General features: G+C 43.2%; 1 protein-coding gene across 1 annotated transcript in view; it reads right to left on the bottom strand.

Moving 5' to 3' along the window:
- Tenm3 (teneurin transmembrane protein 3) overlaps positions 1–27243 on the bottom strand; it is a 603629-nt gene that overhangs the window by 412870 nt on the left and 163516 nt on the right. Inside the window, exon 2 of the mRNA XM_032919375.1 lies at positions 20990–21302. Coding sequence (XP_032775266.1) covers positions 20990–21221 — 232 coding nt within the window. The 5' untranslated portion in view covers positions 21222–21302. The remainder of the gene's footprint in view (positions 1–20989; positions 21303–27243) is intronic.

Below are 27243 nucleotides of genomic sequence, written 5' to 3'. Positions count from 1 at the left end.
TTGTGATTCATAACAGTATAACAGAGTTATTGTTGCAATAAAATAATTTTATGGTTGGGGGGATCACCATAACATGAGGAACTATAAAGGGTCACAACATTAGGAAGGCTGAGAACCACTGCATAGGATGTCCCCTCCACAGTCAACTTGAATGCAGCTGTGAAGGACCCCTCCATCCATGGAAATTCAAGGTGCTCACCAAGGTGCATTTACTGAGTTGGGTGAGAATGGGGAAAAAACCCACTTCAAGAAGAGAAAGCGGGACTAGAGTGAAGGTATGGGACGTCACACGTCTTTTCCAGATGAGATCTGTGAGGCATCTAGGGAAGAATATGCACACTGAATGGCTGGTCTGGTAGAGCAATTGAGAAAACCTAGGTTGTAAGTCCAGTGACTTTAAAGAAGGAACAACTCTTAGTCCTCGCGAAGGATTATACACTCAACCTTGACAAACTGATTTTAGCAACCATTTGCAATTATAGCAATGCCAACATAGTTCTTTTATCAAAAGGTATTCTGAAAATGAGTTTGCTTTTTACTTATTAATAATGCCATTAGAACCACCCAAGACCCTGAGAGGATAATACCCTACAGCGGACCCGTTGGTATCTGATAGGCGGACTGTGGGAGGTGCTAGTCTCAATACCCCTATGGTTTGGCACAAAGCAGCAGGTGTTTAATAATTGTGACTGAAGCGGCACCACAGTGCTTCACAATGTGTATCCAGAATTGGCAACGTGGCGAGGAACCGGATACAAGTTTAGCAGTAAGCTGTGGGCTCAAGACATCAGAGCCATAAAGGCCAAGGCAGGGGGAAGGATTACTCCCACTGTGTCCGGAGGAGGGCTCTAAGCTACATCTATCTACTCACGCCTTCTGGCAGACAATCTACGAAGCTGCTTGACCGGCAAGGCTGAAGAAGGCTTGCTTACTTAGCCAAAACCAGTTAAAGATCAGTTAGGTAGGGGAGCTGAGAGGGAAACACTAACAAGAAACAGCGATAAACCGGGGCTACTTAACTCGTGTCTTTAGTAGAGAAATTTAAGGTTGAGTAAACATGACCATCTAAATCCTTTAATCCTGCCGCTGACATTTATAGCAACGGAGAAGGATTAATCATTTGATCTCCAAATGAATCATTTCAAGCAGTTAATATTTAAAAGTAATAAACTTTGGAGTTGCAGTAATTAGCCTAGTGGATCTGACGAACGCCTTGGGTTTTTTTTTTTTTTTTTTCTTTTTTTATAAAACCCAATTTTCGAGATACATACACAAAAATAGCGACATTTCCTCAGCCCTGGTATAACGGAAACCAGGAGACAGGGTCTGGGATTCCTTTCATTTTTGCAGGATGACAGAGGTGAGGGGGAGAGCACTTGGGAAATGAAAAGTTTGGGGTCTAACTGGAAATTCCTAGAGGCATTAAGTGCTAAATGGTAAGACGATAGGCTCATATTTCCTTTGAAGTCTACGATCTGTTCCCATTATTCATAATAGTGGCATCCAAGACTAAACCAAATCTCAGTCTTTAAAATTAAAAGCATTTTCCTCTTGGCTCTTGAATCTTCCTCCGACAATTGCCAACATGTCTGAAGGCTTAATATATTTTCATACTCTAAAATTATACAAATAAATAAATTATATGTAAGAAGAACAAGAGAAGCATTTAGTTCTGCTTCAGTCCCAAAGCCAGAGTATAAACAACGCAGTCACGCAGGTATTAGGATTCCTATTTTTGCTTCTGCTTATTTACTTGTGTGTGTAACTGCACACACGAGTGTACACGCAAGTGCACGCATGTCGCGGTGTGAGTGTGAGTGCAGAGCATTCATGTGGAGGTCAAAAGACAGTTTACAAATGTCAGTTCTCTCCACCATGTGTGCCCCAGTGATCAAACTCAGACTTGGCAGCAAGTGCTTTAACCCACTGAGCCATCTTGGCGGCCCCACAGAATTAGTATTTTAACCAGAGGAGATATTAATACTATTTTTATATCTGCCCAATGCTATGTGTGACATTCTAAAATTATATGTATAACCTTCCTGTCCTACATTTTAAGAAATATGAATTCAATTCTTTTCATCTATCTAGTTCATATATCACATAGAAGCATTTAAACATTATTTATCATTTGGGTGATATCATAGTGATCAACTGCCTTCACCTACTCATAATCAATTTCTAAGTTCTTAAGAGACTTTTGCTATTTGGAAACTGAAGAAATATTGAAAGGCAAGTTCCCATTGATGTACCACCACCTTGAAATTCTCGAAGACTAATCAGGGATATGTCTTGTGTGCTATTCTTGTAATGTGCATATTGCAATGTTTTTACACAACAGGGCTTTGCGGGGCAACAGCATCTGAGGTCATTTTTAAGTGATGACTGTGGTTATAGCTCAGGGGAGATCATGTGACTTCACATGGTACCAAATGGTATCTCATTCCAGCTAAACCTGGATGAGAGGAAAACCCCCAACATGCCACATTCAATTACTCCTGTTTGGCCATGTCTACTTTTGGTTTAGTTTTGAGATTACTGTTTAGGAAAGTTTTATATACAGTAAAACTCATCAACCCAAAGCAGATACTGAACACGCTGTTAAGAAACGTGGCCAACACAAGCCCAAATCAGAAATGACACCTCTGCACTGAGCCCACCAAAGTCTTCCACAGCCTATCAAGCACTAATAGACAAGCACCCTCCTGCCTCTTACAGATCACTCCTGTCTGCCCTCTGAGACACGCTAATGGGGCCATGCGGCATGGATGCTGGATCCTTTTGATTAGTGGAATGTTTGAGATCCTTCCATGGTGCCACATGTCACGTGCCTTTCTTCGGAACTGCCAGGTCACGTTCAACTGAATGAATATACCGCGCTCCGTTGCCTTCGTTTACCTGGACTTCTTCCTCCAAGTCCGTTAAGAACATGGTGGCTGTGAACACATGTTTTCATTTGTTTCAAGTAAATGCTTGGGAGACGGACTCCTGGATCGTGGAGGGGGTAGTAGTGGCGGAGGTGGCATTTTTAACTGCCTGTAAGAAACTGCCAGTTCCCAAAGTGGCCGTGCCAGTTTCCGTTCCACTTTTCCATCAGCAATGTCTGACAGCCACATTGTTCCACACTCAGCCTTACGTGACGCTGCCCATGATTTCCCTTCTAAGCAGTCACAGTGCATTATGGTTTCTTATGTGTGCGTGTGCTTTGCTAGGCACGAGCATGCCACAGCTCACGTGTCAGGGGGCCTGCTTCTCTCCTCCACAACTTGGGAGATGGTATTGAGCCCTGTTTATTCATCAGGCTTGGCAGCAAGCTCCTGTAAACTATATAGTCTATGGGGACTTCCTGTCAGACTTCTGATTGATTGATTGAGATACCTTTTCTCCCTATGTATCCTGGGCTAAACCTAAATTTTTTGATCATCTTGCTTCCACTTCTCAAGTATATGAATGACTGACTACCACAACCAGACCTGTTCTGTTTCATTTCCACAGCTCTAGTGGATAAGCCAGACTTCCCTATGGGACCTGTAACCATCATGTCTCTGGTGGCCAATGATGCTTAGTTCTCCCTCTCATGCGTAGACAGCATCTGTATACATTTTAGGTAACATTTCTTCTAGAAATGTTCTTAAAAATGATTTGCAGGCACTCTTTATGTATTCTATACAGATGAGAGAGAGGGGGGGGGGAGATAGATATTTTCCTTTCCATTGCTTCTAGTTTACATTCTCCTTTTCTTAAAGGTATTTTTGCAAGCAGAACTTTAATTTTGATGAGGTCTAATTCATCAAGAGTCTTGTATATTTAGTCTCATGGTAACTTAAGCAATTTTTCCTATTCTAATCTATCCCAGAACACGTCTAGCTTTTTCTGCTGTTTTGTAGTGGAAATTAAGAAGAAAGAGTGGACAAGGAAAATGGTTTGAAATCGCCCTACTTATTCCCAGAATGCAGCAGCTATTGTCTGTGTGAGCTCTGTAACAGGCCTGGGTCTCGGATCTCTCACCTATTGGAGAGATGCAGTGAATGGTAACGCTTTCTCAGCCATGAAAGTCTACGTAGAGACAAAACATGGCCGGGGATGGAGCATAAGCCAATGCTGAGAACAACACGGAAGCTCAAGAGAGGCAAATGGAGAAAACCAGGTTTTGGATAAAATTATGTATCTAAAGCATTAGAATTTCCTTTGGCATCCGAGACCGGCTCACATTTCATCTTTAAGCTAAATCTAAAGAGCTAGACCAAGCCAGGCTTGGCCGTGAATGTCTGGAATTCCAGGACTTGAGAGGTTGAAGCTAGAGGATTGCTGTGGGTCTGAGGCCAGCTTGAGTTACAAGAAACTCCAAGACAGCCTGGGCTACTGTGTGAAGGAGAGGAAGTGAGAAAGATGTGTGCTCGTGTGTGTGTGTGTGTGTGTGTGTGTGTGTGTGTGTGTGTGTGTGTGTAATAAATTGCATCATCTTTGTGCTGGGCTCCTGCCATAGAACAAAGACTGGGGTTAGCTCTGTGTCTGGTTGACTGGAAGGTGCTTTTTGTCTCCCACCCCCAGACTCAAAGACAAACACGCTGGGCTTCCACAGCAGAGATTGTTTTCTGTCTTTGGCCTTTGGTGATTTAAAATTGGAACCGTTCCCTCTCAAAGACCCACACAATTAATCCAGCTGGTGCTAATATTTTCTTGTCTCCTCTTTCTCCCAGGGATTCTCAGAATCCCAGTGTTGCTACTCAGGATTCTGTAAGTGAAATTTTATTGTGTGTATTTCATGTTCTTTTTATACATGCCTTTTTTTTATTTTTGTAAAGTTTTATTTCTTTGATAATTAGCACTTAAAGTTGCACGATTTAATAATCCCAACCTACGATCCTCGGTGCTGCACAGCAAAGATAGGGATATGTAAACTTGGCTTTCATGGAAATCTCTTTCTGGTATGTCATGCACTTCACAAGTATACATGCCTTTCAATAAAGTTTTGGATAGCCCTGTGTGTGAGTGGCTTGTTGGTTAATGTTGTTTCTTTCAGCTTCTTCCTAAGTCTTCACTTTGTAAGCGTATAGGAACAAATTGTATGCAGAATTAATGAGGACTGCCTGTGTTCCCTGTGGAAATGGCACGAAGGATGTGAGGGTGGGACAGGAAGCTCAGCAAGCTGTGTGTTTGTGAAAAACCCCATCAGCTGCACCTCAGACCCAAGATGCCTCTTAGAAACCTCGAGCTCCTAATTCCAGCCAAGGAGACACTCCTTCCCGGAGAATATTCTGTGAGTTGTCTGCTGGCCATGCTTGGAAGAAGTCCCATGTGATGGTTTGTATATACTCAACCCATGGAGTGGCACTTTTAGAGGGTGCGGCCCTGTTGGAATAGGTGCGTCACTGTGGGCATGGGTTAAGACTCTCATCCTAGCTGCCTGGAAGTCAGTGTCCTGCTAGCAGCCTTCAGATGAAGATGTTGAACTCTCAACTCTGCCTGCATCATGTCTGCCTGGATGCTGCCATGCTCCCACCTTAATGATAATGGAACCTGAAAGCCAGCCCCAATTAAATGTTGTCCTTTATAAGACTTGACTTGGTCATGTTGTCTGTTCACAGCAGTTAAACCAAACTAAGTCATCCCCTGAGTATTCACGAACCCTTGGCTACAAACGATTCAAAGAAAGACAATGGAGTCATGAAGGTTGGGAGTCAGAGAACAGAGATGTAGAACCAGCGACTGCCTTTCCTAGAATTAGAGGAAAACCTTTCTTTTCATGTTTCTAGACTATCTGACTCCTTGTTCTGAACAGGGTATTCATGCCAATTTTCCAAAAAATTGATATCTGTCTTCAATTTGCAAAAGTTACTCACTTATACACATATTTTTGAAGACTCATATTTATTTTTACCGAGCAGAAGTGCTTTGTCTGCATGCATGTCTGTATAGTGCCTGCTTGCCTGGTGTTCCCTAAGGTCGAAAGAGGGTACTGGATCCCCAGAAACTGGAGACACAGATAGATGTGAGTTACTGTGTGAATGCTGGGAATTGAACCCAGGTCCTCTGTAAGAACAAGTGTTCATCATACTGAGTCATTTTTCTAACCCTATTATACATGTCTTCTCTATGTTCACAAGCCAGAAATAAATCCTCTTTAATAAAGTGACTTTATTTGGAGGGTACTGTAGTTCATATGCAAATGGTTTTAAAGAAATACCATCATTTAAGCAGATTTTCCTTCTGGGGTTTCTGTTCCCACTGAAAGAGTCCCCTCTAATTAGGGGTTACACGTGCGGTCTCTGGAACAGGCTCTATGGCTCTACAATCCCTTTCTCCTGGCCACCTCTGCCATATCAACTGTGGAATAAAAATGGTTCGTGTCTCTTCTTTCTCTGAAGCTAAGAAGAGCAACACAGCTGAGGAACCGAATGGCTGAGAAACACCTAAAGACGTGCTCAACATCCTTAGTCATCAGGGAAATGCAAATCAAAACAACCCTGAGATTCCACCTCACACCAGTCAGAATAGCTAAGATCAAAAACTCAGGTGACAGCAGATGCTGGCGAGGATGTGGAGAAAGAGGAACACTCCTCCATTGTTGGTGGGATTGCAGACTGGTCCAACCATTCTGGAAATCAGTCTGGAAGTTCCTCAGAAAATTGGACATTGAACTGCCTGAGGATCCAGCTATACCTTTCTTGGGCATATACCCAAAAGATGCCCCTAACATATAAAAAAGGAACGTGCTCCACTATGTTCATAGGAACCTTATTTATAATAGACAGAAGCTGGAAAGAACCCAGATGCCCTTCAACAGAGGAATGGATACAGAAAATGTGGTATATCTCCACAATGGAATATTACTCAGCTATCAGAAACAATGCCTTTATGAAATTCATAGGCAAATGGATGGATCTGGAAAATATCATCCTGAGTGAGGTAACCCAATCACAGAAAAACACACATGGTATGCATTCATTGATAAGTGGCTATTAGCCCAAATGCTCAAATTATCCTAGATGCACAGAACACATGAAACTCAAGAAGGATGACCAAAATGCGGATGCTTCACTCCTTCTTTAAAAGGGGAACAAGAATACACTTGGGAGGGAATAGGGAGGCAAAGTTTAGAACAGAGGCAGAAGGAACACCCATTCAGAGCCTGCCCCACATGTGGCCCATACATATACAGCCACCAAACTAGATAAGATGGATGAAGCAAAGAAGTGCAGGCTGACAGGAACTGGATATAGACCTCTCTTGAGAGACACAGCCAGAATAAGGCAAATACATAGACAAATGCCAGCAGCAAACCACTGAACTGAGAACGGGACTCCCATTGAAGGAATCAGAGAAAGGACTGAAAGAGCTTAAAGGGGCTTGAGACCCCATATGAACAACAATGCCAACCAACCAGAGCTTCCAGGGACTAAGCCACTACCCAGAGACTATACATGGACTGACCCTGGGCTCCAACCTCTTAGGTAGCAATGAACAGCCTAGTAGGAAGGGGAAGCCCTTGCTCTCCAGTGAATGGGATTCTTGGAGGGAGGGTGGCAATGGGGGGAGGATGGGGAGGGGAACACCCATATAGAAGGGGAGGGGGAGTGGTTAGGGGGATGTTGGCCTGGAAACTGGGAAAGGGAATAATATTTGAAATGTAAATAAGAAATACCCAATTTAATAAAGATGGAGGAAAAATCTAAAAGAAGAAGAAGGAGAAGGAGAAGGAGGAGAAGGAGAAGGAGAAGGAGAAGGAGAAGGAGAAGGAGATGATCGACATCGCAGAGTCCTGAGTAAGGGAGTCGCTAGAAGTCTTGCAGGAGTTGAGAGGAACTGTTCAATGTGCAGAACAAGCCACACACCTTTGCATTCACTGCCATTTCAGCAGGAATTCGGAGGCATGGCGACCACTTAGCGGTGCGCAGGGTAAGAGCCACATGGTAAAAATGGCAGGAAGGATGCTGGGCTCCTGGGCTCCTGGGCTCCTGGGTGGCAGTTTTGATCCTTGGACCGTTTGCTTCTCTGATTACTTGTGAGAAAATAGCTCCTTTAGGCATTTAAGCCTTTGTATTTGAAGCTTTCTGGTACCCATGGCCCAAGCCATCCATGTGTTACTACCTTCACTCACAAATTAACTTCTAGGATTCTTACTGCTTTTTCTCACCCACATTTGTTTTTAATCCATCCTAATTTATTTTTGACTATGTTGAGAGATATGGATCCAATTTTATATTCTTCCAGATGGATAACCAGTTGTGCCAGCATCGTTTATCAAATCCCCCTGAATTAGGATTTTGGGGGGGGGGGTTGTGTTAAGTTTCTCTATATCTAGGGTCTATTTCTATAAAGTAATTCTACTTCACGGATCCACTGTGTAGTATTTATTCCAATAACACGTAGATGTGATACGCCACTTCACAAGAGTAGATGTACACGCAAGGGCACTTCAACCTCGCTGCTCACCTCTTACACTGGGGGCTAATGTCAGACTTTCATTCTTCCAAATGAATTTTAAGCATCACTTACTTGAATTTAAAATCATTCAAACTCACTGGGCTATCACTCAGCGGCTTTCACGTCTGCGAATTCATTTTGTGGGAAACTTTTTTTTTTCAGATTGACAGTTTCTCATTCCCCAAATCATTGTCGTCCTAGTCACCTAGATCTTACTTTGCTGTACAGCCATATTTTATGAAGACCTTCATACCAGGCTTCATGTCATTCCCATAAAACCATTCCCAAGAGTTCTTTAGTGCGAGCCACCATTAGGACAGCACCATCTTTCCTTCCAAACGAGGCTGATTACCACTTAACAATTATTATGATCTCTTAATAACAGCAGATAATATGCACCAGACATTGTTTAAGGTGGTCCACAGATTTGCACCTGTAGTTAAAAGCTACATGTAAGAAAATGACCATTAATCCAAGAACTTTAAAGGCTGCGATAGGGATGTGAGTTCAAAGTCAATATGGCCAAGCGAGATTCCAACATCCGTCACCAGGATTGGAGTCTGTGCTTCTCACTGTTCTATTTAACGCCTATGCTGTCTATATGTTAACCTCGCGCTCATTACATGCCAAAGAGCACTCTGGATTCTTTGTTCTCCACAGTCACATGGTCTTAGAACCACATATTGAAGAAACCCAAAATGTATAAATATATACCCACTGTTTTTCTTCTCTTATTTCAGATAACAAAAAAAAAAACCCACCAATTAAAATAATTTTGATCAGCAATCGTGGGATTAGGTGAATTGTTTATACGCTGCAGATTTTAAATGAAAGCGCCTAGCATCTCACTATCTAGACCATCTTAAATATGAAGCATCTGCATAAATATATTTAATGGGTTCTTTCTTGGTTTTGACTCAGTAAGTTTTATTTTTTTTTAAAGAATGGCTTATAGATTTTATCTAAAACTTTTCTATCATCTATTGATAAAGATCATTTTATTTTGATTTATTAACCTTATTATGTTAACAGATTTTCTAACACTGGGGAAAACGCTTGTGTTTGTGTATTAGATTAATAAACACTTGGTTATTATTAATTTGATTTACGGGACTCTTATTTTTCATATATTCCTGGGTTTTGATATGAAGGAAGTGATTTAAAATTTCACACAGACCTGAGAAATGGTGTCTGCATAGCTTTCTCTGATACAATTAAGGTTATGCCAGCTGCATAGCCGACCTTTGACCTGCCTCACTTGAAGAGGACTGTGCCAGGCCGGTTTGAAACACTGGATTTAATGTACTCGAGGCTAATTTTTAAACAAGTCTTTCTTCACATTCTGAAATAATCAGGACTTATCATCGTTTCTGAGAATCAATAAATTCCTCTGGAGTTTCCATTGGCACAGTCTTTCTGCCATTTCTCCTTACTTTTGTTCTGAGTCCCTAGCCTGGGGCTTTCTTATCTAGAAGTCTTTATGTGTTTTTGGACAGCTAGAGACGGAACCCAGAGACTCACACATTCTAAGCAATTACACCTCTCCCTTTTTTCCCTTTTAACTTGGAGAGGCAGGGTCTTGAACATGCAATCCTCTTGCCTCAGTCTCTGAGTAGGAAGGGAGCCTGAACCACCATGCCCCGCCCTACTGTTTTTAAAGAAACAAAGTTTTTCTTTGTTTTTAATTCTAGTTTCATATTGCCCACCTAACCCTTATTTTTTTTTGGTGTATTTTCCAATAAGTCCTCATTTCTTAAGATAGATGGTAAATTCCCTCCTTGTTGGTTTTTATTATTGTTTTTTTATTATATATATTATTGTGGCTTTTACCATTTTCTAGAAATTTTAGAAATACTTCATTTTTATTTTCTATTGTTTCTTATCTAATGATTCAACATAAAAATCCACAGGGTGAAAAAAAGCATTTTTGTTTTTCTTTTTGTCATTTATTTTTAATTTCACTGTACTTCAGCACTGTAACTACTCAGCACTGTAACTACTCAGCACTGTAACTACTCAGCACTGTAACTACTCAGCACTGTAACCACTCAGCACTGTAACTACTCAGCACTGTAACTACTCAGCATTGTAACTACTCACTCAGCACTGTAACTACTCAGCACTGTAACTACTCAGCATTGTAACCACTCAGCACTGTAACTACTCAGCACTATAACCACTCAGCACTGTAACTACTCAGCACTGTAACTACTCAGCACTGTAACCACTCAGCATTGTAACTACTCAGCACTGTAACTACTCAGCACTGTAACTACTCAGCACTGTAACCACTCAGCACTGTAACTACTCAGCACTGTAACTACTCAGCATTGTAACCACTCAGCACTGTAACTACTCAGCACTGTAACTACTCAGCACTGTAACTACTCAGCACTGTAACTACTCAGCACTGTAACCACTCAGCACTGTAACTACTCAGCACTGTAACTACTCAGCACTGTAACTACTCAGCACTGTAACTACTCAGCATTGTAACTACTCAGCACTGTAACTACGCAGCATTGTAACTTCTGTACATACACATAAATGTAGCTAAAGAGGGAGGTCTCCCTCTGGGCTTTGTAGTCCAGACTGCACACAGACTCATGGTCGCCTCCCTCAGCTTCCTGAGTTCAAGGGTTACCCATATCAGCTGCCTCTCTTACTTTTTACTTTAGCTCTGGCTGATTCTGAAGAAGGTAATCTGAAATGTAGCATTCTCCGTGTGTTTGAACGGCGTTTCTTTTTTCTAATACGGAACTTTAGCCAGCACCCCCTTTAATGGACTCAGTAGAAGAGTGTGTGCCTCCTCTCCGCACTGCATCTTTTGTTGTGCGGTTGTGTTTGAAATTCTGCGCCTCACACAGGCTCCCCCGCCCCCCTTTCCTATTAAAATTTTTTAATAATAACTTCCATCTTTATAGATATTAATAAAGCCACCCTTATTTTGCTTATTGCCTGCATTTTCCTGGAGTCTCTTTATTTTTCAAGCTTTTTAGAAAGCATTTTAAGCGTGTTCCTTATGAATACCAAGAACGCTTATGAACCGGGTGAGCTGCTTATGTCAAAGTTCTCAACATTTATATTTCATACAATGCGTACCACAGACCTGACTCCTTCCATCTTGCTTTATGACTATTCATGATTTTCTCTGTTTCCTCCTTTTCCTGGGAGCTGTTTTTGCTAATTTGGCCAGATTGCCGTTCCTTCCCCTTTTCCCCTGCTAATTAGGTAGGTCTATTGTGTTTTCTCATCTCTTTAATGATCACCTTCCTTTCCCGGCATTCATATTCAAATCCATGTTTTTCATTATTACATGAATGCAAGATAGCAATTATTTCGCTCGGAGAAAGCTCTGTTTCTTAAGGGGTTCCCTCCTTCCCTTCATATGAGATGTGATTTTGGAACTCCTTGGCTTTCTGCACTTGCTTTCTTTCCCACATCCCTTGGAGTTCACGGAGATTATCCAACACCTTTAGCTCCAGCCTCGTCTTCCTGGGATCTGGTCCCCATCTTCCTCATTGCCTGCAACCACCATGTGAGTTTTCGATATCCTCTTGTCCCTTCCTGGTCCCTCAATCTGTGATGACACAGCCTCTCAGCCCTTACCTGCTCTGAATGTGTATCATTTTCCCTGACAGACGAAGGACACGCAGCCCATGTTAGCATTAACAGCATAGTGTTCCTCTCACTTCAGCCTCCAGAGAGCCGGAGTTACAGGCGTTGAGACACCACATTCCACTAATGTGTGTGCCGAGATTCGGGATGTGCTATCCTGGATAGGGCCCTTTGACGTTTGAGAAAATGGTGGAATGGGTTAGGATATATGGCTAGAAACTGTGTTTCTAAGTCAGCATTTACTCTTGAGTTGGGCCAATAATGTAACTCAAGACAAGATGGACGCCTGGGGACAGGATGGACGCCTGCCATCTCATCTTCATTTTGTGTAGCCTCTACTTTGGGCATCTGCTTATCTCTCCACATAGTCATGTTAATCGGCCAGGGATTGTCTCCCTAGGAGTTAACAAGTCCTAGCCTATCTCCTTCCCTCAATGGCTGAAGGCACAGAGATAAGAAAGAGTACCCCAGGCCTCCCCGACTGCCATGGGTTTTATAATGTCTGAGCCTATTCCCCTGAAAACACCTACACTAGGCAGAAATGACTTTGAAGGTCTGGGAGGATGGACTCTTCCCTTAAAATGGATAGATAGTTCTTTGCTAAACCAGGAACAAGAAATGAAAGACGTTGATAAAGAGACTTTAGAAACTGTAAGGTCTGAATTGTATCTCTAGCCTTGGGTCATGAAGAATAGAAGATACCACCTAGCAAGAGACTGTGACAAAGAATGAATAAGGACCGTGGCCCTCTCCCTTAAGATTTAAACTGTGTGCCTGTTAATCACCTGGCCAGGAAAATGCTCTCCCAGAAAGCTGTCTGTTTAACAATTTAAGAAATAGCATGAAGTCTGCCTAAAAATGTAAGTCAACAGAATGCTACCCTTGGCTGTCTCCCACTCACCTCAAGAGACTGTTCCCTGCTCCCTACTCCCCCTGCTCAGCAAGGTCCCCTTGGCTTTGGCCACACTCACCCCATGAGAGCACCTTCTTCCTCGATGACCTTCTTGGCTACTGGCCACTCTTGACGTTTAAGAGTGCTTTGTACGTCCATGTTACAAATGCTATCCTCTACGCTACACTCTGTGTCATCTGAATTCTTTTAATGGACATCATCACAAAGACCAGATAAAGAACAAGCTGCCAGAGGGAGATCCAGTAACAGTCACTGCCCTAACACCACGGTGGAGTCCAGGAACACCAGAGCCTGGAGGGGGAGCTCCCCTCACCAAATGAGGGCAATTATCTGCGATGACAAGGCTGTAACATGGAGTATGATTAGTCTCCTGGGAAATGGATGTCACACTCGAGCAAAGAGCTTCATGGGAACACCTTGCAGAGCTGGAACAAAATCAGTGACCAAGCAGACCACAGCTAGACCAGCACTACGTCTTCAAGCGTCCTTCCTTGTTCTCTCATAATTCTTTCTTCTTTTAAAACTAAAGCTCATGTCAGTTCCCAAAGAAGGACTTGGTTCACCCATATTCTTCCTAGTGTGTGTATCAATTAAATGTCTTTTTTTCTGCCCTTATTTCTTTAGTTGTTATATCAAGAAGCGAAGTGAAGCCTAGACCTTTGGGACCCCAGAGACCATCTGTTGTCCTGAATCTCTGGTAAAAAGCAGCCACTCTCCCCTTAGTCCTCTTCCATGAAGCAGTCACCACGGGGTAGCCCTTGTCCAGAATGCACAAGGCTGCACTGTGCTCCCTCTGCTTTGGTGCCTAGATCACACCATAGACCTCTCTGGCTCTTCAACCTCCGTGTGAATCCCATGCTGGCGTGCCGATGCACACCGATGAGCTTTCTCTCCTGGTGGTCTGCTTCACTGTCTGTTCTGTGGATTCAAAGTGCCAGAACTTCAAGAAACTGAGCTAGAGGTGTTTTTTTTTAACTTTCTATATCCATATCAGGTGATATACTATCTGCCCACATGTCTCCAACATTATCTACCTCTTCGTCAAAGCTAAGCATAGCCGTCCACGTTCACTGTGTCCTAAATTCCCGCGTCTTTACATAAGCTCTCACAACAGATAATACGTGTGCACGCTCTTCTCTGCTTGGCCAGGCATTGGTTAGAATGGCCATGGTGACAACTTAGTGAGGGGCAAGGAAAGCCATCCTTCTTTTTTACATTATCAACCTTTTATACAGGACCCTGGGGTTGTCATTTATTTCATAAAGCATTATTTCATTCTTCTGTGATTTCTACTTGGCACATTAGAAATTCATACAATCTTAGTTTTGTAAATAAGAAGAAAACCAAATTGTTTTTGTCTCCCTAGAAAATAATAACATATCTTTAAAGCTGAAGGGTTTTCTTTTTTGCCGGCTGTCCTTGTGTGTAGTCCACACACATCCTGTATGTGTGCCATGTGTGATTCTTATGTAATGTGTGTGTGGCGTGTCTGATGTGTGTATGTGTCTGTGTGTGGTATGTGACATGTGTGTGTGGCTGGCATGTGTGTGTGTATGTGTGTGGTATGTATGTGTGTATGGTGTGCATATTTGGTATGTGTGTTTATGTGTGGTGAGTATGGTATGTGTGTGTGTGTTATGCCTGGTGTGTATATGTGTCTGTGTGTGGTGTTTGGCATGTGTGTGTGTATTTTGTGTGTGTTGGGTGGTATGTGTGTGTGTGTGTTGTGTGTTGTGTGGTATATGTATGTGTGGTATGTCTGGTATGTGTATGTGTCTGTGTGGTGTGTGTGATATGTGGGGTGTGTGTGTGTTATGTGATGTGTATGTATATGTGTGTGTTGTGTGTGTGTGTGTGTGTGTGTGTGTGTTGTGTGTGTGTGTATGTGTGTGTTATATGTGTTGTGTATGTGTATATGTGTGTTGTATGTGTGTATGTGTGCGTGTGTGCATGTGTGTGTGTGTGTGTGTGGTGTATCTGGTGTGTGTGTGTCTGTGTGGTGTGTGTGTGTTATGTGATGTGTGTATATGTGTGTGTTGTGTGTGTGTGTGTGTGTGTGTGGTATATCTGGTGTGTGTGTACGTCTATCTGAATTTTGTTTTCTGTTTTGGGTATTCATTTACTTTGTCATTTAAAATCATTAGTTTAGATTTGAACCAAGACTACACTCTTCAACAAATTATTTATTTTATCCTACCTGTTTATATTTTAATGTTGGTATTAAGAATTAAATTCAGAGCCAAAGCATAAGTTCTACTGAGCCGTATCCCTAGGCTAGTTCCGTTTGGGCTGTAGATTATGTTTATGTGTATTTCCCCTCTAGTACTTGACTGCCATTGTGTTCAAGGGTTCTAATTCTACTGTTACAGGTTTCTGTAGGTGTTTATTACATATAGTTAAGTATGTATGTGTATATGTGTACATGTGTATGTGTGAGTCTGTGTGTTGGATTGCTACATGTAGGTTCAGGTGCCCAGGGAAGCCCGAAGTGTGGGATCCCCTGGAGGTGGAGTTAACTGCGGTTGTAAGCCGCACCGTGTGGGTGCTGGGAATAAATACAGACCCACTGCAAGCACAGCACAGGCTCTCCACGATGAGCCACCGCTCAGCCCCACAGTTTTCTACCTTAGCTCAGATAACCCTCTTTAATCTCCACTGTTCTTTTTCCTCGAAGCCCTCTGTTCTTTGCCTTCTACCCTGCTCACTGCTTGCTAGGTATCTTTAGGCATGCTGTTTTCTTGGGGTCCTGTGAGAAACCATAGGAAGTCCTACTATGTGCTAAGAACAGGACCTTGTGTTCTCTGAAGCAGCTCTCCATACTGGCATCCCTGGACTACCAAGAGTGGAGAAGGAACCAGCTTAGGGTCCCCTTCTCCCTGAGGGGACAAGAAAGCAGCTATCCATGAGGGCAGACATTTGTTTGTGTAGGTCTGACTTCAGAGGCAGACCAGCCTCTGTCTGGAACCCCAAAACTATATCAGCATTCTTTCTGGTCTTTGCCGATTCCGAACTCTCATATGGCACACATAAACAAAGTGTCCCTACCTTCACCCGGTCCTTCAGGACCCTAAAAGTTTCTCCACCCCATTGGCACTGTGGATCAGTGACCATCACTCTGCACAGTCAGCTGGTGGTGGGTGGAAGAGGGACTCGTTCAAACCACTATAATGTTAGAATCCTGGGCACACATTTACAGGGAGCCCATCTGCTCTTGGAGTGTTCTTTTGCTCCTTGTTTGACGAGGGGCAGAATTATACATATAAGGCGGGTGGGCTAGGTATCTATCTCTTACTACCATGCTAATCTTAGCCTGGGCACTGCAGAGGGAGACGTAGCCTGGAGTCCACACAGGGTTCCTTTCTCTTTTTTCCTCTTCCTTCTCACCTCTCAGCAGCAGAACGCCCCAAAGCACACGGGAACTGAACCTTGACTAACCATGGCTGAGGTAATGCTGCACGCTTGTGGGAGCAGGGGTGCTGGGAACCGTAGTATGATAAGAATGAAGAGAAAGCCAGTCCCAAAGGGAAGCATTTCTGAGGATGGAGCCACACAGCTGGGATGACCTGAGGTGAGTCACGCTGAGCACCCCCTCAGAACCTGTCTTCCATCTGCCTCCCCCTTTCCCCTCCTTTACAAACGGAGTTCCGGCTGTGACTTCAGTGATACATCAGCACAGATAGGGTGCCGATGCTAATCACCGTCCTCTCTGTGGCCCTTCTAGAAATGTTTACAACACTCGTGCAGAGGACTACATTCAATACTTTGGACCGTTTGTGGGCAAGGGTGGAGGGGAAATCTTTGTAAATCGATGGGTCAGAGAACAAAAGTTTTCTTAATCTCAGAGAAAGCGCCTTTCAAATTTCAACCCTAGAACCAATATTCCATGTTGGAGTTGGTGTCTGTTCCGGTCTGGTCAGGAATACCAGAGGCACATATGCACATATATGCACACAGCACAGACAGCTTTAGCATGGAAAACAACACTTTATTTTATTCCTTCTTTAAGACTGTGGGCTGATGGGAGAAAGCTGTTTTTCGAGAAATGTGTCTCTGACCCGATGAGATACATTCTCTTCGAAGAGGAATAAAAGAAAATAGTATCTAAGAATGCAGACCGTGTGTCACTGTCACGCCAAAGCCCTCACACTTACAGACAGAAGAGCCACAGGACGACAAATCCTTTCTGTTGCGACACCCTCCTCCACCCCCATGTCCCCCCAAAAAATACCCAAAAACTCAAGAGAGAGGGAAAAGCAGGGAGGGAGAGAGATGGAAATAGATGAGGGAGAGAGGGAGAGAGGGGAGGAGGCAGAGGGAGAGGGATGAGACAGGGGAGAAACAGAGAGAGGGAAGGAGATAGAGAGAGAAGGAGAGGAGAGACAGAAGGAGGGAGGGAAAGAGAGGGGGAGAGGCAGAGGGAGGGAGGAAGGCAGAGAGGGAGAGAGATGGAGAGATTGAGAGACAGAGGGATTGAGAGAGAGATTGAGAGAGAGAGAGAGAGAGAGAGAGAGAGAGAGAGAGAGAGAGAGAGGGGATCTGTGTAAGATCCAGTCCACTTGCCCATGACTGTGACACTGAAATCATCCCAGCTTTACAGGATCTAAATATAACATGGAATTAACGGGAGTCACCTGCCAGTCAGTGAAGCCATAGAAAAATCTGATTAAAATCAGAAGTGATGACAGGCCAGAAAAAAAATCTGTTGATAAAAATAAAAGCCCTAGATCGCTCCGCTTGAGGTCCCCACGCAATTGCATCAACAGGGTCTCTCCTTATCCCTTCCTGCAGGTGACATGGCATTTCCCAGCGTCACTTAAGGTAGAGGGACATGGGGTCCAAGGAACGCCCTGTTTTAAGACTCTGCAGATGAGCTAAATTAGCATGATACTTTGGAACTGTTTCAAGGATCTCTGGCTACTGTTAATATTGTTAATCTTTCATTTTTATTGTGTGTAGAGTGTCAGGAGCGGTGGCAGGGAGCACATTTTGTCAATTAAATAATTAATCCCACAGCATAATAGTCAGTAAGGAAAAACTGACATTTGTCAGGCACAAAGCAAAAGAAAGCCCGGGAGGATTTCCTATTGTGCTTGCTCAAGAAGAACATAATTTGGTAGCAGCCTCGCTTATTTGCTTCTCTGCTACACCTACCGACCCTGCTGTCATGATGAAGACAGAAGTCTGGGCCAGGGACGCAGCTCACTTGATGTGAAAGCATTAGGGCCTAAGTGCAGACTCCAGCACCCGAGGAACACGCACTTGACTGGATGTCAATGGCTTTCACAGGTACGCAACACACACACACACACACACACACAGAGAGAGAGAGAGAGAGAGAGAGACGAACAGAGAGAGACACACACACACACACAGAGAGAGAGAGAGAGAGACGAACAGAGAGACAGAGAGATAGAGAGCGAGAGAGAGACAGAGAGAGAGAGAGCGAGATAGAAAGTGAGAGAGACAGAGAGAGAGACACACAGAGAGAGAGAATGAGACAGAGAGACAGAGAGAGAGAGAGAATGAGACAGAGGGAGAATGAGAGTGTGTGTTCACAAGGTTTTCCTAGTGCTGATCTTCATCTACATCAGAAAATCATTTTTATTTATTTCCTATATATGGCTTGGATGGGCTCACTTCTCTCTATCCAAACCACATTTTCATGGGAAACTGAGGAAAAGCTACTGTGATAAAGCAAGTGGTGTTTGTTTGTTTGTTTGTTTGTTTGTTTTGCATCTGCACAGAGCTCTGGGGATAAACTCTAGAGGCTGAAGGTTCAAAGGTCCCCCGACTCCAGGCAAGTCTCGGCTGGGGAAGAGCTAGCTGTGTGCTTCTCCTGTGTGGGGTCTCCATCAGGTGACCACCCACAGCACATTTACTACTCTCAGGCACGGTACACCCAGGCACACATTAGAGAGAAGCATCTGTACCGCCCATTGATGTCTTTAATGAATTTGGACTCAGGGTCTGAGTAGTGAGTCCTACTACATCTGAGCACTGCTCTCTGGCTTTTCCTATCTCTTCTGCTCACAACCTGCTCCTCGCCGCCCCTCCACCAGGATCCAGATGAGAGGCCTCCATGCCGCCTGGCTCCCTCTCTCTTTCACTAGCTCCCCAGCTTGCGGGGGGCTGAGTAATGGTATTTCTTGGTCCCCTAAGAACTCTGGTTCTGCACTTTCCACAGATGGTGTTGCCAGTGCCGTCAACAACAGCCTGCGCTGGATTAGCACTGCCTAGGAGGTGAAAATTCAAGTGAGCTATTTTTAACCCGTTTTAAGCATCCTCCGCTCTGCCAAAACTAAATGCTTGCTTGGGGTGGGGATAGGCCTCACGGATGCTTCGTGCCACATGTGCAGCGGACTTGTCTCCTAATTGTGCTCAACAGTATAAGGCTGCTCTACCGCTCTTCCCACAACATGGCACCAAATAGGTATTTTTAACATATGTATATGGTAATATGTATATGTTTATGATGTATATGTACATGATGTATATGTATATGTATACGATGTATATGCATATGTACATTATGTATATATGTATATGATATATGTATATGTTTATGATGTATATGTATATGATATATGTATACAATGTATATGCATATGTATATTATGTATATATGATGTAATGTATATGCATATATATAAAGCAAGACTTCACGTAGATTTCAGATGGCATGCACTGTCTACTTTTAAAAAGTGGTGTAAGTGTGTATTGATAATGTCTTCCAGCTGTGTAGACACTGTGAGAGGAAAGCTGAGGTTCAGCTTTCTAGTATCTGGTGAATGTTCCCTGACTTACCAAGAATACCCAGCCATATGTGTCCTGCACCTCCCTCAAAGTCAGTTAAGAATCCGAAACTATCTTCTCCCTCTCCATGAAGTTTTACACCAGTATTTAGTGGAGCATGCTTTGGATGGGGGGTGGATTACTCTTGAAGAAATCAAGTGAATTTATTTTAGAATATAAACTGATTTGGACAAATGAACACCCTCTGGTTTTTGCAGGATGGCTTCTCCGGTAGTGCGGAGGGTAAAGGAATCATGGGAAAGTTTTAGAATCATGGGTAACAGATATCCTGCACTGTCACTCTTTAAAGATCCTCGGATTTTCCCACCCTAATGTCCTTAGTGACTCTGCCAGGAAACATAAGCACATATCCTTTATTACTAATGTTCCTTTTTTTCCTAGTTTTCCCCAATTAAATTAGCCAAGGGGGCACTCATCCGATGGACTTTGACATGCACATGTAAGAGGGTCTGATTTTCACTGGGGAAATCCTGGCCACATCTCAATGCTGGACAAAAAAAACCATAGAACTAGTTGTATGCTTCACCTAGGACACTCTATTGTCTTAATGTGTGAGAAGTCGTTCTAGGACGGCAAACCAAAGTTACAGGAGCCACTGCCTCACTGGCAAGACAGGGAGACAAAAAGTGAGTGTAGGAATGTTCGAGAAATATATGCAAATGACCAAGCCATTATGTTATGGGCAAATAGACTGTGTTAAGGCATGAGGTTGCATGGGAGAAAGAAAAGGGAAGCCTTCTGTGGTTCACTCTTGCATAAGAAGACACCAGCGGAGGGCTGGGCTGGATGGAACGTAAGAATAGTGAGAATCCTAACCCTAGTCTTAGGAGGTTTTTATGAGGTTTTTTTCCTCCTCTCAATACCTGCTTTCCTTTTACCAGTTCTAACTCTAAAAGCAGTGTTTGTGAGTGTTCATTCAACTAAGAGAAACTTGAAACTTTGATCATGTACGAAACGATCAACCTCACATATGTATCGTGTGGAGCTGAGGAACTATTCACTCTTCATGTGTGTCACTACCCAGGTGGGTGAGCCCATGTCTCCTGGGTGGCTTTCTACCTCCCACTTACACTCTGTGACCTGTTGGCTATCTCAAAATCAGAGCCAGCAGCCAGGACCAGGAAAATGGTATCTTTCTCTAGGGCCTGAAACCCGGGACATCTTTAAGTTAAGAACACGTGCGCACGGATACCTTGTTCTACTCGAGCCGGTACCTACCTTGTCTAGGATACTCGTCGGCTTCTCTGTGGACCAGATCTTTTACTCTGTTTCCGTAAAGCAGCCGTGAAGAATCATGATCGAAAGCTTTCAAGGTTTCACTGGAACTGTAAGACTTCTGCGTGGGGACCCTACACTCCTCATTGTCCGCGGACGAGTTTGTATAGCGCCGTTCTTTTTCCCGTCTGCTCTTGGTCAAGGAGCAGTAAGGCCTGCGTTCCTTCACATCCATACTTCCTTCATTCCTTCTCTGTGCGCATCGGTCCGGCCTCTTAGAACTTCAGCGCTCAGAGTTCAACTCTCACTGGCCTTTCTGCAAAGAGAAAAGGTTGGCATGACGTCAGCGCGAGCAGCCGCAGACTGACACCTCGCTCGCGCGCTCGCTACCCTTCTTAGCTGAGGATAGCTTTGCAAGCCGGAATCCCAGTTTCGAGGCAAAATGGACAGTCCCAAGACTCTTCTATTAACATAGTCTGTCACACCAACAGGTGAGACACACTCTGCTCTGGGCATTCATATCAAACATTTTACAGGATTCCTCTCCCCCACTCCCAAGAAACACACACATTAATACAAAATAAAAATTAAACTCAAGCTTAAATAACACTATAGAAGCCTGTTAAAAATTGCTTCGACAGTTTCTTCAGTTTTCCGTAGGGGAAAACTTTTTGCCCGTAGCATGTACCTCTTGTGCAAATAAATCGCCTTTCTTTTCCTTACCGCCCCGCCCCCCAAAACCATGTTATTACTTTTTTTTTTTTTTTTACCCATTTAATGCATAGGAACAAATTGGGAGAGATTCTTTTATGGGGAACTTCATCAAATGAATTGAATAGTTTATTCATTTTTCTTACAAAGACTTTTGCTTTCAGAGGGTAATTTCCATGCGTTAAGGAGCTAAATGTCTTGAACTGTGGAAAGAGCCGGCGCCCCTCGCATACCCCTTCTTCTGAAACGCATTTTTCCCTCCCTCGCATGTGCACTTAATCAGTGCTACCCTGACATTTAAGGCAATTCAAGTGGTTAATTTGATGGGGGCACTTGCTGTTTTTTTCTTCTGTAACTGCCGATGGCAAGCATCCTTTTGAAGGAGCAGGGCAAACTGTTTCTTTGCTTTGCAGCTCTTTTTCCTGAGTTTGCTGGACTGTGGGGACGGTCTCCCGGTCCGCTGCGACCTGGAAGATGGGGAGCGAGCTGCCCAAGGCGAATCAGCACTCCGTGGTCCTCTGCTGTGTCTCTCCAGGTTCTTCATTTTCAACCTGCCGTTTCCCAGGAGCTCCCTCTTCAATCCTCGGTATTATCGCCCCACCCCAACCCTACTTTTCCACAGTCTACTTTTTATCCCAGTGATTCTCATAACCAACTTGAGACAGCCTCCTGGCTAGCCCCGGGTCCTCTCTTTGCTTCTGGATCCTTCGGGCTATGGCTGGCATTTAGGTCTGACCTTCCGTGGACATGCTCTGTGCAGAAACGGTCTCTCCATTTCGTCGCCATCCACTCTCCAGAGCACGCAGCTCTTGAATACGCTTCCCACGCGGAGTCTCGTGGCCTCTGAATCGCCCACATCGTGTTGTTAGCAAATCTTCATTCTTCCTGCTTACCACAATAGCTCCTAGTCCCCTCTCTTTCAGTTCTGCCTCCCATCCAGTTACTAAACGTGTGGCAAAGCTTTGGGGCTGGAATAATCACAGAACTCCACCGTGTTCGCTTAGAAACATTTGGAATTCTCCACCAAGTCCTTTCTTCAACCAAATTATATGCCCCACTATGCGCTTTCCTCAAATGGGTCTCCACATGTCTGTTAAGTTTGGAATGAATCAGGCCATTCCAAGTAATTACGAATATTTCAGACTGTTCAAAGAGAATTGCGATTTTGCCATCATTTTTTTCCTTTCTTGTGGCCGTATTCTTTAAGGTAATATTTTTCATTGACTTTTTCTGATTCACTACTCCATTACTTTCTTGCAGATCCTTCTAATGGCTCTTAATAACACCTGAAATTTTTATTGTAGCTTTCCTTTCAGCTTTAATATGAAAAAGAAAGTGACAGAGACTATAAGAATATGAAACGAGCTTCCTTATTTTTATTATTGTAACAAAACAAAAATTAGTTTAGGGAAACATTTACTGAATGCCTTCCCAGAGGACCCAGGAGGACAGAACAAAAAATGTTCCAGCTCAAATGGAGCCTCCATTTAGTGAGTGAAACAGTAACATGCTTTCCAGTGGGATCGCTAAATAGAAATTACAGGAGGTTATAACGTGGACTAGGCTCCCACACCAGGCTCCAAATGAGCCATGCCTGCTAGGGTTCAGAGCAAAAACCATGGGATTATCCTCTAACCACGTGAGAATGAAAGTCATCCAAGTTTGCTTGAAGGAGCCAGTTTCAATCAATGTGGTAACTGCGGCCTCACTCACGGCTCTATTTCCTATGAAAAATAACCTGAAAGAAACTGCTGGCCAGTGGTCTCTCCTTCTCTTCAGGAAATACAATTTACAAATGACTGGTCATTGCTCTTGGCTTTTGATTTTTTTGGGTTTTGTGTTCTCTCTCTCTCTCTCTTTCTCTCTCTCTCAACAGCACTTCTCTGTTTATAAAAACCAACTGGTCTGCTAAACCCATCAAAAGACTGATTCTTTGTTACAGTGATCAGTGGCTGTTTTTGGAATCTTAAGAAAAAGACATTAATTGGCCTTAATGATCTTTAAATTGCATTGTTATAATTTCATCATTTGACGCCCTGAATAAATATGTCTGAAGTTCAAAATGAATTTCCTTTCTAAGCTAGTGTTTGGTTCTTCGGAGGAAAAGCGGTATCGACTCTCAAGATTAAATGGTCATCGAGAAGCCTTTTAATTGACCAGGAAATAGAGTTCAAGCGTTTCCAGTAATAGATGTCTGGAATTCTAGGGCGTTGCGGAACTTCTGCTTCTCATCCTAAAGTTGATATCTGTTAAAATTAGCATTCTTAATGACGGTGATCAGCAAAACCCACCACTCAAAGGGTGGTGCTTTGACATGCTGCGCAGTTTACTTGTAAACGTAAAAAGGTGGCTCTTCGTGATTTTCAGGATTCGACTTTCTACTCTTAAGGACTAGGTACTCACGTAGTTCTTTGATATGGTAACATGAGTGCACAACCACAAAAAAGTAAGTTGTGGTATTGGTACATTAATGAAACGTTAAGTTATCAGCATTAAAGATAACTTTAGTTTTGTTTTAGGGTGCCTGAAACCAACCCAGGACTTCGGGTACTGTACGGAAGGACCATACCATAGAGCTACTTCTCAACCTCTCTTTTAGAGTGTTATTGTCTGTTTTCCCATTAGTGGACAGAGAGGTCTAGAACCTTTCTCCCAGTTGATTTTTTGAGGGGAATAGGGGTTCTGCTATGTTCTTTTGGCCAGGCTGTCCTTGAACTTGTGATTCTGACTCTTTGTGTACCCTGACCCATACATATGGGTCCCCAGACAGTACACCAACACGTCTGGCCAGTACTGGAACAAAGGTCATTTATAACACGAGTTAACTAAGTTTTATTTGCAAAGCAATTCTAAATTGCAGAGATAAATCAAGATAAATCAAATACGCTATCAAAGACACAGGCAGTTTGATCTCAGACACTCAAAACAATGCGAAGCTCTTTGTATGTCTCGTTCAGCGCTTGTACACAGTTCGGGCTCTTTGAGGACTGAATCGACACTGTAAGGCTCTCGACCACCGACGAGTCTCTGAAGGAAGCCAGTGAGCTCAATATGATTTCAAACAGGCGGTTTCCTGGGTTATCTCCTCCACTCATGGCTGAGAAGGAGAAGATTAAGACATGCAAATGCTCGAGAAGCTCTAAACCGTTGCCATCCTTTGATAGTGACTGCTGGTCTCTCACAAAGGAGAAGGTCACTGTGTGCAGACTCCACACAAAGAACTTAACAAACTGGGGCGGGAGGTGCAGCCGTTCAGAAATGAAGCTATTGCTAAGCGAGGTAACCAAGAGCATTTCTTTTTTTAAGCGAACTGACATGAGAACAACAATATATTGATACAGCTAACTTCCATTACCTCCTTGAAAAACAAGTCAGTTACATTGGAAGGTAAGTCTCTGATGGAAGCCAGGTACTTTGGAAGTTGCCCTTAAACCATCGCCATTACTAGGTTCCTAGCACTGTACCGTTCCTCAGTATAGACATCTTGACGGAATGGATCTACTTGGTTCTCAGACTACCTATGATGATGTCAAAGCGATGTACACACAGTAGATGCTGTTTGAACTTTGAGCTTTCTGTTGGGCTGGTGACTTGTGGTAGAAGGCCTCTTGTGACTCTGGGCAGGGATGGTGAGGCTCAGCCCCTTAAAGTCACAAAAGTGAGGAAAGGGACAACCATGTACTGTGCTAGGATGCTAAGCGGACTTAGTGTACTCGGAGTCTTACGGCTTAGGCCACTTTCATTTCCCACTGGGTTTGTCGGGGTTACAGTGCGTCAGCAGTGAAGGAGCATCTGGACTTTGAAAGATTTGACTGAACAAATGAATGACCAGGCTCTAGCTTTCTGGACACTGAGGAGGGTCACCCTGACTTCGACTGCAGACACAGTATTTAAAGACTTACTTTATTATCTGCTTATTTATGGTGTGTGTCTATGTGCACATGTGCATGTGCAGAGAGGTGACCACAGACACCAGGAGATGGCCTCAAACCTTCTGGAGCAGGAGTTACAGGCTGGAGTATGTAGCTCCACATGGGTATTGGGCACCAAACTCTAGTCTTCTACGAGAGTAGATTTAACGACTCAGCTATTTCTCTGTCCCCCACATATAGTGTTTAAATGTACTTTGAACCAGGCAGAAAACAGAACTTAATGAAAACATATTCTCAGTGAAAATGAAAATAAACCACGTAGGGGTGGTGCCTTTAATCCCAGCATCCAGGAAGGAGAGGCGAGTGAATCTCTGTGAGTGAGTTCGAGGCCAGCCTGGTCTACAAAATGAAGTCCAGGACAGCCAGGATAGTTACACAGAGAAACCCTGTCTCAAAAACAACAACAACAACAACACCCAAGATTCTACATTTAGAAACTAACCTGAATTTTTCCCATTAATTTATTTTCACTTTACATCCTGATCAAACTCATGTAATTTTAATTGGAGCTTCTGTATTTTTTTAAACTCTCGACGCCAATGATTATTATTTTGACCTATCATTGACATGCTATCATCAACTATACTTCTAAAATCCCAAGGGCTGAGATAAAAAAATGAACATGAGTCCCGCAAAGTTAAAGAGCCTGCTGGCCAGTCAGTCACACCTCCTCTGACATCTACCTTCTATCAGAACTAGGAACCCTTAAGTGTTACCTTGAAGACCACAAGCACAGAGTGCCTGCCTACTTTCATTACAGCTGAAAAACTTAATGCTAAGAATAAGTAAATTTTGGGCAAAACACTAATTTATCACCCTAACAGTTATTGCAGATTTAAATTAAGTCATTGATACACAACAGCGAGAAATTGTCCCCTTTTTGTTATCATTCACACTTCCCTAATAAGTTAGCATTTATGAATTACCAGTTTATGTTAACCAGCTGCATACACAACTTCCTGTATTATATACATGTTGAAGTATTTCTTTTACTGAATATATTAATAGTAATTGAACACAAGAGGAAATCAATTTTTATTGTTCCTTGTGGAGAAAACTGTGTTTTCTGAGGCAAACTTGTAAACCAAAGAATTGAAATAATTAAGTATAAAAATAAAGTCATATTATGGAAACTTTCTTGGTAATGTTGAATTTACGTGTATCAATAATTTTGATTTTTTTTCCAGTTTCCTACAAAAGACACGGAATGGCTTCTCGTAAGGAAGTATGAAAGACAATCCAAGGACAGGGAGTCACTGTAAGTCACAGAAGTGACAGCTGCAGAGAGGGTTCAGGTAGTGAGTGTCCATGATTGAGAAAGCCAGCATGCTCAAGTGTTTTCCTTAAACAACACAGTTAATAAAGACATTAGACAACAGTTATACACACCAAGCCAAGCATGTCCCAGGAACTAAATTTACTTTCCTGTCTGGAAGAATAGACACTGGAGTTGGAGTTACCCGTTCACAGATAAGAGTTCTTGCTCTTCTTGCAGAGGACCTGGGTTCAGTAGCTAGCGCACACATGCACAGTCATAACCCCTTGCAACTTCAGTTCCGGGGAGTCTGGTGCCCTCTTCTGGCCTCCGCGGGAATAACGCATATGTAGCACATG

The sequence above is a fragment of the Rattus rattus genome, chromosome 13 (genome assembly GCF_011064425.1).
Source record: "Rattus rattus isolate New Zealand chromosome 13, Rrattus_CSIRO_v1, whole genome shotgun sequence".
Taxonomy (NCBI): Eukaryota; Metazoa; Chordata; class Mammalia; order Rodentia; family Muridae; genus Rattus; species Rattus rattus.
Note: the sequence above shows the minus strand (reverse complement) of the source record. Positions and strands in the feature narration are given on the sequence as shown.